General features: G+C 54.7%; 1 protein-coding gene across 1 annotated transcript; it reads right to left on the bottom strand.

Moving 5' to 3' along the window:
- Positions 1-11,743, bottom strand: MIOS (meiosis regulator for oocyte development). The gene is made up of 10 exons (XM_078619495.1): positions 10,332-11,743; positions 8,692-8,787; positions 7,150-7,509; positions 6,335-6,504; positions 5,451-5,516; positions 3,965-4,123; positions 3,299-3,451; positions 1,838-2,045; positions 1,096-1,225; positions 1-572 (listed from the first exon to the last, which is right to left on the bottom strand). Exons 1-10 carry the CDS (start codon positions 11,659-11,661, stop codon positions 482-484), a joined length of 2,763 nt encoding a protein of 920 aa, XP_078475621.1. The 5' UTR covers positions 11,662-11,743; the 3' UTR covers positions 1-481.
- Positions 11,744-13,696: the final 1,953 nt, after the last annotated feature.

The raw sequence follows: 13,696 nt of genomic DNA, 5'->3' as shown, positions 1-13,696 counted from the left end.
TTACAATTCACTTTTATTGACAACTCAACCTAATTTGCTTTATCCACACCGGTGCAGGTATCGTTGGCCGTGGCTGTGAATCAAATTCAGATGACCAAGTTCGGAGAGCACAGTGTGCTAATACGCCACCAACCCAAAACAGAATTCTCCTTACTTTACTATCGCGACCAGCACACCTCTCATTGCCCTTCACGCAGTGTGTGTGTATATCGCCCCCATGTATTACACACAAACCCAGCTAACAAGGCACTGGATTCACACACACACACACGGCGAAACCCACAGATGCACAGACTCGCTCACACAACCTCACCCAAGGAGACGCCCTGGGGAAACCCTCATGTCCATTTAACAATGAAGAGGTTGGTAGTGTCAGGGTCAGCAAGCACAGTGGCGATATCAGAATTCCCGTTGCCAAGATCGCTGTGGCCGAGGGCTCCGTGTCCCAGGTCTCAAGTGTCCCAGGCCCACACGGCGTGCTTCAGAGTGGCTCTGCGGGGGCCAGGCTGCCCGTGGCGTCGAGCTGCATGCACTTACAGGTGCAGGCGGACACGGGGCACTCGGCATGCTCTCTGAGACACGGGAAGGTGGGGGGGGCGGCACACAGACACAACGTCGGCACTTCGAGGACTTTCCTGCAGCGTTGGGTTAAACTATAGGGGTAATGGATATGACGACGATGATATTGCAGTATCTTGGTTCTTTCGGTAAAGTCATGTAGAAGGGATATAATAAAATAATAAAAATTAAACAATTCTCACGACGTTTAGGCCACAACGCAAGCAGCCATCCCCCTCAGGTGAAGAACAGGTCTGTCGGGAAGACAGACTGTCTTTCCGACAGACCTGTTCTTCACCTGAGGACGGCTGCTTGCGTTGTGGCCGAAACGTCGTGAGAATTATTTTATTATGTTTTATTTTTATTATTTTATTATTTCCCTTCAACGTGACTTTACCGAAAGAACCAAGACGATGAATCCCTGCAGTCACGAAAGCTTTAAATCGATATTGCAGTACTTTACCAAGACCTCCCTGCAGCTAACAGTCAAGCTACGAGCTTGCCACGGAGAGGCACAAAGACGGAGATTGAGCTCACCGGAACCAGCTCATCATATGGCCTGCGTGGCCACCGTGCCGGCAGTTCTGGCACCAGGTGAACCAGCTGTTGAACTGCGAGAGCTTGCGCTCCTTGCTGAGGCCTCCCTTCGCCTCCGGCTTGGATAGACCTGAGAGCAGCGGCAGCCACAGCAGTTGGTGACAGCCGTCAACCACAGCACCAGCCCCTGCGTCGCCACGTCCAGTGGTGTGTCCAGGTGGCTCATGTCCCCCTCTATCTGCGTCCACCCCATCCCTGACCCAATATCCCCGTTTGCACGTCACCCTATTCCCCTGCCCTCTATTCCTCTCCGTGTCACCCTGTCCCTGTACCCCATATCAGAGGTCGCAACCGGGTACCCGACCCTGGTGCGACCGGGTACGGGTAGACCGTGAGTCACTGGTGAGTAACTGTTTGTCACTCATTTCCCAACGTCTTGTCTCTTTCTCACAATTCAAGTTCCTAGAATCAACCCACCCGCACCTGCAACATGGCTTCATCCCAGAGGTCGCAATCAGGTACCCGATACCCGTACCCTACCCGTACCCGGCCGGGTACGGGTAGGGTACGGGTAGGGTACGGGTACGGCCGGGTACGGGTACCCGTTTGCGACCCTGGTGCGGCCGGGTACGGGTAAGGAATCAAAACCCGTTTGCGACCTCTGCCCCATATCCACATGTCTGCGTATATCCCCCTGTCCCTGTCCCCCTATCCCTGTCCCCGTGCCCCTCCCCCGCGGCACCTGTGTAGTTGGAGGCCGCCGTGCCCATGTTGATGAGACACAGGGCACAGCGCGGCAGGGGCTTGCGGCAGCCGGGGCAGCTCGTGACCTTTGACTTGACGGGGGAGCCGCTGCCCCCATACTGCGAGAAGCCGCTGCGGGTGGGGTGAGTGGTGGTCGAGCCGCTGAAGGAGATGGACTTCCCGCAGAAATTACAGCTCACAAACACCTGTGGTGGGGGGGGGGGGGGGGAGTAAGTTATAAACTAAACTTCTTATTTTACCCGCTTTGGGTCTTTTCTGAAAGTGACCTGTCTATCACAAATGATAGCTCAACAAGTGGCTTATCACGTGTTAATTTGTAGCAGCCGAATACTCTAAAATGCATGTTGATTCTGAATGTGGAGGTGAAAAATTAAAGGACCCTGGAAAAAAATCCACACTACCAAGCGGAGAGAGGGACACGCAAATTCCAAATATACAGCAGGCGGTCAGGGCCGGAATCGCACACCAGGCGAGGAAGTTAACATCGGGTTTCTACTTGCCATACAATGGAAACGTCCTCTTCAGTAGAGACACGGAGGCAGCTGCCGCCACCACCACCACCACCATTGGGATGAAAGTCAGCGTACCAAGTCACCAGTTAAACTACACCTACCGGCGAGGCAGTTGAAATAACGGTGGAAGCTTCTTAAATTTTCTTCCCTCGCCCCAATCCCGCCGCCTCTGTCCGCCCAGGGTTCGCCATAGTTGAGTCTACGGTCGGCACGTTTAGGTGTTGCATGCTGAACTTCTTTCGCACCATATGTAGTCAACCGTGCTAATCGGAGGTACGGGAGGGTAAAGTATGTGTACGCCCCTCCTCTTCCAAGACGTCTGCTCAGCTTGGAAGAGTAGGCCAAATATCCCCGAGAGCTCCCTCTAAGCGATGGCCCTTCCCTCAAACAGCACCGTGAGAAAGCAATTGCAGGACTACGGCTTTACCGTTCAACTGATAAACGAGGGAGAATTGTAATCGCTTCCGTGCGCCATTGAGAGCGGCCATCACAACACAAACTGTCCTCACCTCCACCATGCGCCGCCCTGCTTTTCTGGGATGTGACGTACCGACAACGCCATGTGAGCGCGAGGGTAGAGCGGGGAGCAGGCCCTTGTTTCTATTGGACCGCCTCGCCAAGGCGTGCGCTCTATTCCCTGTTTGACGCTCGGTAAGGAAGAGGTTGCCCCCACTTCTGCTGCTGCCGGCACAGCCAGTTGCTGTCAAGCACTGCCAGCTGCTGCCAGCACTTGGCAGATGCTGTCAGCAACTGTCAGCAATTGCCAGCTGATGTTAGCACTGTCAGCTATTGCCAGCTGCTTTTAGCACTACCAGCACCTGCCAGCAGCTGCCAGCAGCTGCCAGCAGCTGCTGTTGGTGCTCGTAGTGAAGGCAGAGAGAGAGCGGAAGGCTCCGCTTGCGAGCCGGGTGTGCGTGCGTGCACACCTGCTGGAGGGGGCGGGCCGTAGCGTCGAGCTTGCTGCGGTGGATGTCGAATTCGGCGCGCTTGTGCCACAGGCGCCACGTGTCGAGCAGTGTGCGGTAGCTCTCCACCCAGTGCTGCACGCGCGCCTCCATCACGATGTCGCTCGACGAGGCCTGGGGCACGCGCGCGAGCAGAGAGCGGCGCTCTTTACAGGGCGAGTGAGTGGGGTGAGCGGGGCGAGCGAGTGGGGCGAGCGGGGCGAGTGAGCGGGGCGAGCGGGGCGAGTGAGTGGAGTGAGCGGGGCGAGCGAGTGGGGCGAGCGGGGCGAGTGAGCGGGGCGAGCGGGGCGAGTGAGTGGGGTGAGCGGGGCAAGCGAGTGGGGCGAGCGGGGCGAGTGAGCGGGGCGAGTGAGTGGGGTGAGCGGGGCGAGCGGGGCGAGCGAGCGGGGCGAGCGAGCGGGGCGAGCGAGTGGGGCGAGCGAGTGGGGCGAGCAGGGCGACTGAGCGGGGCGAGTGAGTGGGGTGAGTGGGGCGAGCGGGGCGAGCGAGTGGAGCGAGCAGGGCGAGCGAGTGGGGTGAGCAGGGCGAGTGATTGGGGCGAGCGGGGCGAGTGAGTGGGGCGAGCGAGCGGGGCGAGTGAGCGACGGGTGAGGGACCACAGTAACCGGGGTGAGCGAGGGCCAGCACCTGCAGCATGTAGAGGCATGCCGTCTGCACGTCGCCCGTGCGGTCCACGTAGCTCTCCATGAGGTCGATGCCATCCCTGGTGAGGCCGGTCAACAGCATCCCCTCCAGGTTCCCTGCCTCCCGCATCTCAACAGCCAGCTTCTCCACAAAGCGCGACAGCTGCACACGCACACACGACGATGTCACCACAGGGCTTGTGGCAGGCTAGGTGCGCTTTGACACCATTGCTGGCAGGAGGTCACGTGACAGACCCAGGTGGTGTGGGTTGGACTGGCAGATGCACCAGCTGTACTCCCCACTGTGCCAACTTCTGAGCACCGCTCCTCTGACCACCATTATTGCTGGAGGGTTACTTCCTATAAACTGTCCAGTAGCGTCCTTCATGAACCTCCTTCTCCACAGAGACTGATCTTGACACTGCTGGTTCCATTCATCGGCAAGTTCACTCAGCTCCACATCTTTCTGTACCACATGAGCCTATATCTCCAGCCTGTACAGTGCCAAATTAGTCCCCCTATATCCAGCTAAACAGAAACTGCCTGGGCATGCGGAGGCTGGGCATGTGAGCTACATGACCCAGCCAATGCATCCTTGCCTGCTGGAGGAGCTCACTGATGGGACTTTGTCCAGATCTTTCAGGGGATCTCTGAGCTCAATCCAGTCTGATTGAATCCATGACTGATAATTGCCAGACCAGCCTGAGTGTTTCAAACCAGTGCAGATTATCATTTAAAGGGGCCCATGTTTTGCAAGCAAGCAGAGAAGGCAAAACTGTGGCTGAGAAGACTCGGAGCTTCGTACTGAGCAACAGGACGGGTAGCTTTTCACACAGCATGAAGCAACTGATGAAAAGATGCAGCTCGACTGATTAGTAGCGAGACCTCCCACTGCCAGAACAAAGCTGGCCATGAGCACGCTGCCCAGGTATGGAAACTCCTCCACAACAACTGCCCCCATTACTCATGGGGAATTCAGCAGAGGGGACCATTTGATGACATAAAATAGCCAGGCAGGTGGCTTTGTTTTTGTGTTGGCCATGAGCGGGAATCGAATTCGGGTCGCCGGGTTTGTAGTGCAGCGCCCTAACCGTTGCACTACCGCTCCCTAAACACACTCATTAAACAATTTTTTTTGTTTTACAAGGGAAGGCCGACTGAGCTCTTTTTAAGAAGCAACCTAGCCAAAAATGATAGTTCAACAAAGTGGATTCTCACGTGGAAATGTATAGCAGCCATTACTCTTAAACTTGTGATGTTGATTTTAAATGTGGAGGGTATAACGAGAGGACCCAGAGAAAAATCCACGCGACCACAGGGAGAGAGACACCGCAAACTGCAAATATACAGGCGTCGGGATCGGGATCAAACCCACAACCTTCTGCATACCAAGCGAGGTAGTGAACATCTCGTGACCACTCACACATGCCGATCTACGAGCGATGTTCTGACTCGCAGCCCCACACTACGCCCCCCCCCCCCGCTCTCACCTGAGCGTCGCTGAGGAACATGCAGGCGAAGGCGACGCGGTCACGCACAGCCATGCCTCGCTCGTTCTGCACAGAGACAGAGTTCAAGTTCATGTATTAGGTATAGCCCTGCGAGCCATTCGGCTCTTGAATCGGGTGCAACCGCAACAAACAAAAAACTAAAAACATGAACAAGAAAACATCTTAAAGCGACATCTTAAAGAGACCCCCATAGAGCCCCCGCACACTGGTGGGCAATTGCGAGCAAATTGGCATGATGATAGATAGATAGATGTGAACACACACAGCACGCCATGATACATACAACGATAAAGATCCTCATACAGCATGCTTAGACTTTTGGAGAAAGTGTTTTTAAGCGGGCACTTATTTAAGACAAATTCTGTACCAAGACCCCCATAGAGGGTGTATATATAGACGCACACGAAGACAACAACTGCTATTCGCTACTAAGCGGCGGTGACTTCACCACGGCGCTTGTGCCAGGCTGTGTAAATTTTAAGACCACACGCATATACAAATATCCCGCGTATAGCCTTTAGCAAACCGTTGGAGCAAGTGCTGTTAGCGAGTAGCACCTATGAAGGCCGGAACGGTATACGAGCAGGTGGGTGGCCAGCACCACGCCCGACCGCTTTTGTCTCTCTAGTGGCGATGTTTTACACACCGCACCAGGTACTCATTCAAGGCTGAGTCGACCTCGGGATGGCCCAGGACTGGCTCAGATAATCGTCACTGGTGTTTGGCGTGAGCGGGAATCGAACTCGGGTCACGCCAGGTTCGTAGCGCAGTAACCGCTACATTACCGCTCCCCCAACAGACAGAAAGACGCGCACACGCCTGCACGTGGCGTGCGTCGCCGAGTGTCCGCGTAGGCCCCTCACCAGCACGTGCTCGTAGCTGCCTGCGTCACTGGTGAGAAAGGCGAAGGCTGCGCGGAGGTACGGGTTGGAGAGCTGCAGACGCAACGCGGCGCACATCTCTCTCCAGAGGGACGCGCGCTCTGCCGAGTAGCCCGACAGCGCCATGGCCACCACGTTCAGGTTCACGTCGCCTGTGGTGGTGGTGGCGCCAGGGGTCAACGCGGGGGTCACAGGTGAGGTTAACAAGGGGGTCGATATAGGGTCACGCTGCCCCTCTTCCCTCACACCCCCAGGCTACCCTGTCCCAGAGAACCTGGAGAAAAAATCTACGCAATAGCGGGGAGAGAGACACACGAACTTCCAAAGGGTCGGGATCGTAACCATAGCCCCTCCCGCATACCAGTCGAGGTAGTTAACATCTCGCCACCATGGAGTCCGCTGCCAACAATGGGCATCTAAATTTCTATGTAAAGCTTTCGTGACTGCAGGGATTCATCTTCTTGGTTCTTTCGGTAAAGTCACGTAGAAGGAAAATAATAAAAATAAAACATAATAAAATAATTCTCACGACGTTTCGGCCACAACGCAAGCAGCCGTCCTCAGGTGCTTGCGTTGTAGCCGAAACGTCGTGAGAATTTGATTGTTTTATTTTTATTATTTTATTATTTCCCTTCTACGTGACTTTACCGAAAGAACCAAGAAAATGGGCATCTAGCTCCTGATACCCATGCTGCCGCTACCGGCACCACCATCAAGCGCACGAAACAGTAGGACTCCCGCTTCAGCTCGGCGCGCGCCCTCCCCGCTCCTGCTCACCGCTCACCGCTCCCGCTCACCGCTCGCGCAGGCCGCCCCCTGCTGCAGGATGTCGATGGCGGCGCGCATGCGCAGGTGGAAGAGCGCCATCGCGGCGCGACGCTCCCACTCCTCGTCCGGCTCCAGCGCCGAGCGCAGTGGCGGCCGCTCCTGAGCGGGGCCCGGCGCGGGTCCCGGAGAGGGCCGCGACGGCGCCGCGGCGGACGTGACGGTGGAGGCCTCGTCGCCCCCCTGGTCATCGCGCTCGTCCCCGGCGAGCGCCGGGGGCCCAGTCCACCCGCAGAGCCGAAGCGCCAAGCGGCGCTCGGCGCTGTCGAAAGTGTAGACCTCGAGGCGGCGCTCGGGGTCCGAGCACGACAAGCGCAGGCTCTCCGGCTTCCCTGCGACGCGCGCAAATACAAAGATCCCCCATATAGTCACATAGAAGGGAAATAATAAAGTAATAAAAATAAAACATAATAAAATACAATTCTCACGACGTTTCGGCCACAACGCAAGCAGCCGTCCTCAGGTGAAGAACAGGTCTGTCGGGAAGACAGCGTCTGAATGAACACCACCACGCTTGGCAGCGTATATTTAAGCTGGGTTAGAGGAGGAAGGGCGCCTTGACAAAGGAATTTGCATATAAACAGAGGGATTTAGCATATTTATGGAAAAAGCAGATATGGGATTAGTCACTACTTGTGGAATGTGTAGTAGGTAAGGGGGGGGGGGGTCTCAAAGTCATATTATGCCCGTGCATTATGTAGTATGTAGGATTAGCAGCAACAAAGGGAGGAAGTAGGGTTAGCAGTAATAAAGGGAAGGAATTTTAATAGTAAGGAGCTGCAGGAGCCCAAACCACCACGTAAAAAACTAAAATATAAACTACATCAATATCATCAATATACTAAATATACTCTCCAATAAGCTGAGCTACTAACAGTCAGTCATACATTACAATTCTATGTCGCAAAAAATATAATATGCCTCCAGCTAAACTTTTTTCTTACATCACACGGATCTACCCTGTACTATATACTGCCATAGACAAACCCAACATTAAATTACATACTGCATTACTGTACACCACCTTAGACTATACATTGTAATATTACACTATGTATTATTCTACCCACCCTACTGTATACCACACTGCTGTATATTCACTATACAATTACGATACTATATATTATATTACCCATATAGCCTGTAACAGACTGTTGGGGCAAGTGCTGTTAGCGAGTAGCACCTATGAAGGCCAGCACGGCACACGAGGGGTGGGTGGCCAGCACCACGCCCGGCCGCCTTGGTCTCGCGAGTGGCGATGTTTACACACTGCACCAGTCGACCTAGGGGAGGCCTAAGACTGGTTCAGATAATCATCACTGGTGTTAGCCCTGAGCAGGAATCGAACTCGGATCGCCAGGTTCGTAACACAGCGAGCTCACCACCATACACACACACAAATCACTCACACATCACATCGGCAGGAGTTTAGACCGGGCCGGCATTAAACTCATCGCGCAGCACCCCCTGAGTGAGCATGCGCGGTCACGGTACGGGTGGGGGTTGGAGCTCACCGGGATCTGGCCGCACGATGGCCTTGATGCCCTGGTAGACGGCGGGCGGTTGGCTGCCGGGCTTGTCCTCCTGCTCCTGCACGTAGCGCTTCATGAGTGTCTCCCGTCAAGGACGATGAACACGACGGACGGCGATGATGCTGCGTCCCCTACAGCAGCAACAGCCGTGGGGGACGCGACCGATGGCTACGGGGTGGGTGGGAGGAGGTGGGATTCGCAAACCGCGAGTTGTGCTTGCCTGTGAACCGACGATCGCCGCACCGCGGGTTGAACCGTGTGCTATTGGGCAAGGTGTCCGATGTTCCGCTCCATGCTCCCAATAGCAGCAGCGGCACATGGTACATGGAGCGAAACGTAAACGCATCGGAGGGGAGTCGTACGAGGGGGGGGGGGGGGGGGGGGGAGTCCCATCCATGAAAGAACCTACGCAGAATTTAACGACTCGTCAATTTGTATTAACTCTTACACTCGTGATGAATGCAGAGGCGTGCAGGTAAGGTTCTAAGACTATTTAAACATTTTTTCATTTTACCAGGTAAGGCTCACTGAACTATGTGGCTCTTTTTCAGAAGCGACCTGGCGATCACAAATGATAGCTCAATGAAGTGGCTTATCACGTGGAAATTTATAACAGCCCAATACTCTGAACGCGTGTTGATTCTAAATGTGGAGGGGAAACACTGGAGGACCCGGAGAAAAATCCACGCGACCTTGGGGAGAACACGCAAACTCCAAACATACAAGCATCAGGGTCCAAATCAAACCCACGACCTCCTGTATATGAGGCGAGGGAGCAACATCACACCTGCCGCCAATGTATCAAATCAAAGTGATTCCCTTGCTCACGTGAGCATTGCGGCATCAGTGCTCATCCAATACACAGCTCTGCAAAGCCAGTGGCGAACATTACCCATTCCTATTGTGGGGCGCTATGAGACTCCTTAGTGGACCACCACTGTTGACAATGTGGTACTCATTATATCAACCAATATTCGGATGCCACTGGGATCTATGCACTTTTAAATCTAGATTGAAAGCGAATTTCTTTAGAACTGTTTTTTGTGTTTAGTTTGTTTGTCCTTACCCCGCACCTCCGATTAACGCGGTCGGCTACGTACGGTGCAACAGAAATTCAACATACATACAACCAATTCATCGCACGTAAAAGTCATTTCTTTGTCAAGGTTGCAATCAATCCGTGTGGTGCATGGTTAAGGATGGTAAATTTGGCATTAAACTATTACCACGCGGCCCAAAGCTGAACACAAATACCACTCAAAAGTATCGGCAACCAAAACCTACGTTCTAAACTATCGGCGTGCTCATGGTCTGCGGAACCCCTGGTGATCCGCACAGCCGGAGGGGTGGAGGCGGTCCACACAGCCACTCTGCAGACACCAATTATTTTCACCTAAAGCCACATTTTCATTCACTGTGTGGTGGCGGTCCATGGGCCCAGAGAGGTTGGGCACCCCTGTGCTACCCCACACCGCTCATCCCCTTCCTTCCCGTGAAGCTCGCAGCTGTTTGAGCGACCGGCGAGCGGTAAGGGAGCGGCGAACGAGCGGACGAGCAAGCGGACGAGCGAGCGAGCGCATGGGGCTTTTTGCTTCCCGCGGCCTCTGCGCCAAAAAGGATATAGTGTAGCGTGTACCACAGCGACTTGAGCTGCGGGTCGTCGTCCATGGCCAGCACGTGGTTGGTCCACACGAGCTCCGTCTCCACGCCGTAGCGGTTCAGCGCGCGCCGCTTCATCTTCGCCGAGATGTCCTGCTCGGCCGCCTGCCCGGCCCCCGCAGGGCTCTCGGCGCAGTTGTAGAGCTGGCGGCCGCAGGCCCACACAAGCGAGGCGGCGGGGCACCAGTCCAGCGCGATGCGCTCGAACACCGTGAAGTCGACAAGCGCGCGCGACTGGCTGAGCGCCAGCATGCCGTTCTGCGACGTGGGCACCCACGCGAACGAGGCCACGGCGCCGTCGCACGGCTGCACGCTGCGCTCGATGATGGGCGGCTCCGCCTCGTCCCCCAGCGCGCCGGGCGCCGTGTGCTGCATGTCGTAGAGCCGCACGACGCCACTGTCGCGCGCCAGCGTCGCCAGCAGCCCCGTGCGCGTCGGGCACCACGCTACCTTGCTCAGCTGGCGCGACGGCTCGTTGAGCGTGAGCACCGGCTTGTCGGGCACGCGCAGGTCCCACACGGCCACCTGGCCCTCGAAGAATGACGCAAAGCGGTCGGGGAAGTGCGGGTCGAAGGTCACGCCCTGCACCGCCTTGGTGTTGGCAAACAGCTTCTTCTGCGTCGTGTCGCGCAGGTCGTAGGTCACCAGGTTGCGCTGCATCCCCGCCAGCAGCAGGCGGGCGTCCCGGGGCAGCCACGCCAGCGAGAGGCACGCGTCGTTCTGCCCGAACTCGCACACGGGCTTCGTCACCACCATGTTCGTCTCGGCCTCGCCAGACAGCAGCAGCCGCCCGCGCTCCATGATGGCGGCGGCCGAGGCGCCCTCGGAGGCCGCGAACTTGGCGTTGACGTCCCACACCAGCGCGGAGAAGTCCGCGCGGTGCTTGTCGAGTCCGGCGCCCAGCAGGCTGCGGTCGTGCGGGTTCCACGCCAGCGCATTGCACTGCCGCGCGTGCTTCGGCACAAACTCCTTGCCCACGAGCTCCTTGTGGCGAGCCAGGCCGTCCTGGCCCAAGCTCGTCAGCACGACGCGCCCGTTGGCCTGGCCCACGGCCAGGAGGCACTCGGACTTCTGCCAAGGGCACCAGGCCATGCACTTCATGTAGGGAGTCTCCGAGTTGACGTCGAGGAGGGTGGCGGTCGAATCCTCCGACAGGCGGTGGCTGCCATCGCGCGCCTCCCCGCCGCCGCCACGCGCCGCGTCCACGCGGTACAGCGAGATTTCAGAGTCGCAGATCACGAAGCGGTTGCCGTTTTGCGGGCACCACACCACATCCGGCCGGGAGCCGCTCATGGCGGCGGGCGGTTCACGACCGGGGTCCCCCCCCCCCGCCGCCTGGGCCCGGGCACCGGCCTATACACGGGCGAAATCCGTGGGGCCGTCTGTCGCGACACCGCAGCTGAGCGTTACGACCAAGATGCAGAGATTCCTGCTCCACCAAGCCTGGCCGAGACAATGATGGAGATTACACATTACTACTGAATCAGAATCATCATTTACACCATGAGACATCTCCTTTACCAGTGGCAAAATATAGTAGTAGGTTTTTACCCTATAAACTGGTACACGGTGTCAGTTTTTGTACCAGTTTAAAGGGTAAAAACCTACTACTACAGAATCATCATATTTATTTATGCTGGAGAAATCCAATGCACTACGAAGCCTTTTTTCACAGATGTCCAGTAAGGGTGGCTCAGAAAGTTATAACGTCGATGTGGATGCTAGCAGACCAGCAATATTACGATGTTGCTCACCGGGAAATGTCGTTAAAAATCCCTGGCTGACTGATGGGGCTCAACAGTAAAATCAGCCTTATTTTTAAACAATGTTTTACGCCAAGTTTTTTTTACGCTCATGGTGAAGACAGCCCATGGTGTCAAGAGAGGGCTCCAGCCAATAACTAGTGGCAAACCAGCAAATGTTAAAACGCCTGACTGCACTGATGAGACCCAGAAGAGAGAAACTAGCGCGCAAAGATTGACTCCTTAATTAACACAAGTCTTGGGAAGGCCAAGACGATAATGAAATAAATATATGGGGGTATATTTTTCAATCCATTGTTGTCCTGTACGTCTAAGCTCCGTCTATGCTCCCCCACTCCATCACCAACCGTAGCAACCACCGTGGTGAAGTACGGTCACAGAATTAATGTGACCTGGGTGGCATGACACCACTGGTTCTGTGGCGTCCACCTGTGCTTGCTTTGTATATTAATTAATAACCGCAACATACCAGTGGGTGAATATTTAAACAGGGGCCACACATTAACATTCGCACCTCGGTCAATTTTGTTTCTACTCTGTTCTTGCGTATGGTAGCAATATGTACAGGAGCTAAACGCCAATGTCAAGGTCTCACAGGCACGACTAGAGGGCTTAAGGAAGAGAGTTTGTGTATAGTTTCACTATTACTCTTTGGTTCTTTAGGTAAAATCACGTAGAAAGATAAAATATTAAATTAAATAATAGCATACGACGTTTCGATCGCAACACAAGCAATCATCATCAGGTACAAATGAAAGAGAAAACAAAACCTAGAAATATAATGCAATACAACACACAATTAACGCATGGCCTGGTTGATTACGTTCTTCCAAGGATTGCTAAATTAGAAGTTAAGTGTGAAATTTGAGAGATAGACAAAACACAGACACGGAGACACAAAGACAGACACACGGGCAGAGAGAGACAACACAGAGAGAAAACAAACTTAAAACCACAGTGCTTTAGTTGACTGCACGATCCATAGTTGGGGTTACATGGCCACAACCGCAGTGGGGGTCTTTCATGTTCCGTTCACGAAGGTGATGTTACTACGCATCGGCCTAATGATATTCCAAGGCGGTCACTTCTGTCACTTAAAGCGAGCAGTGCACCAGAATTAGGCACTGTTGCTTGCAGGTCAAACATATAACACCCCCCCGCCCGGATTAGTGGAGCTAAGATGCTTGCAGGGTAGGTGACATCGTGATCCACCAGAGGTGCACGGTTCAAATCCAGCAGCCGCCCTAATTAATATGCGATGTTTCACCATATTAACACATGCCGTCTGCTTCATTCACAGTAGATGTTTAAAGCTGCCCCCCCCCCAAACATATATCGCAAGCGTAAGCCATCGTGTGATGGCATTTCAAATTTGCCACGTTCGGAATTGTCACTATAAATCAACTACATTTGGATTACACACACACACGAACAACACAGCTGCAATTACCGCCTCCCCACACCGCTCCCCCAGGAATGGGAGACTAATGCCACGGGTGATTCCTGCAAACCAGACTCATCCTGGCTGGCCTCTTTCCGAGTTCGCACACCTGGTTTAGACAAAA

Source organism: Lampetra planeri, chromosome 63, assembly GCF_965212315.1.
Source record: "Lampetra planeri chromosome 63, kcLamPlan1.2.h2, whole genome shotgun sequence".
NCBI lineage: Eukaryota > Metazoa > Chordata > Hyperoartia > Petromyzontiformes > Petromyzontidae > Lampetra > Lampetra planeri.
The sequence above is the reverse complement of the archived record's forward strand: the minus strand, read 5'-3'. Positions and strand labels throughout refer to the sequence as shown.

What these genes read in the sequence shown, in the direction of transcription:
- MIOS (XM_078619495.1), bottom strand. Translation starts at nt 11,661, where the DNA reads ATGAGCGGCTCCCGGCCGGATGTGGTGTGGTGCCCGCAAAACGGCAAC. An exon ending in GCAGCTACGAGCACGTGCTG is followed by an intron (nt 5,517 to 6,334) that starts GTGAGGGGCCTA and finishes GTCTCTGTGCAG; the next exon opens with AACGAGCGAGGCATGGCTGT. An exon ending in CGGCCCGCCCCCTCCAGCAG is followed by an intron (nt 2,046 to 3,298) that starts GTGTGCACGCAC and finishes CCCCCACCACAG; the next exon opens with GTGTTTGTGAGCTGTAATTT.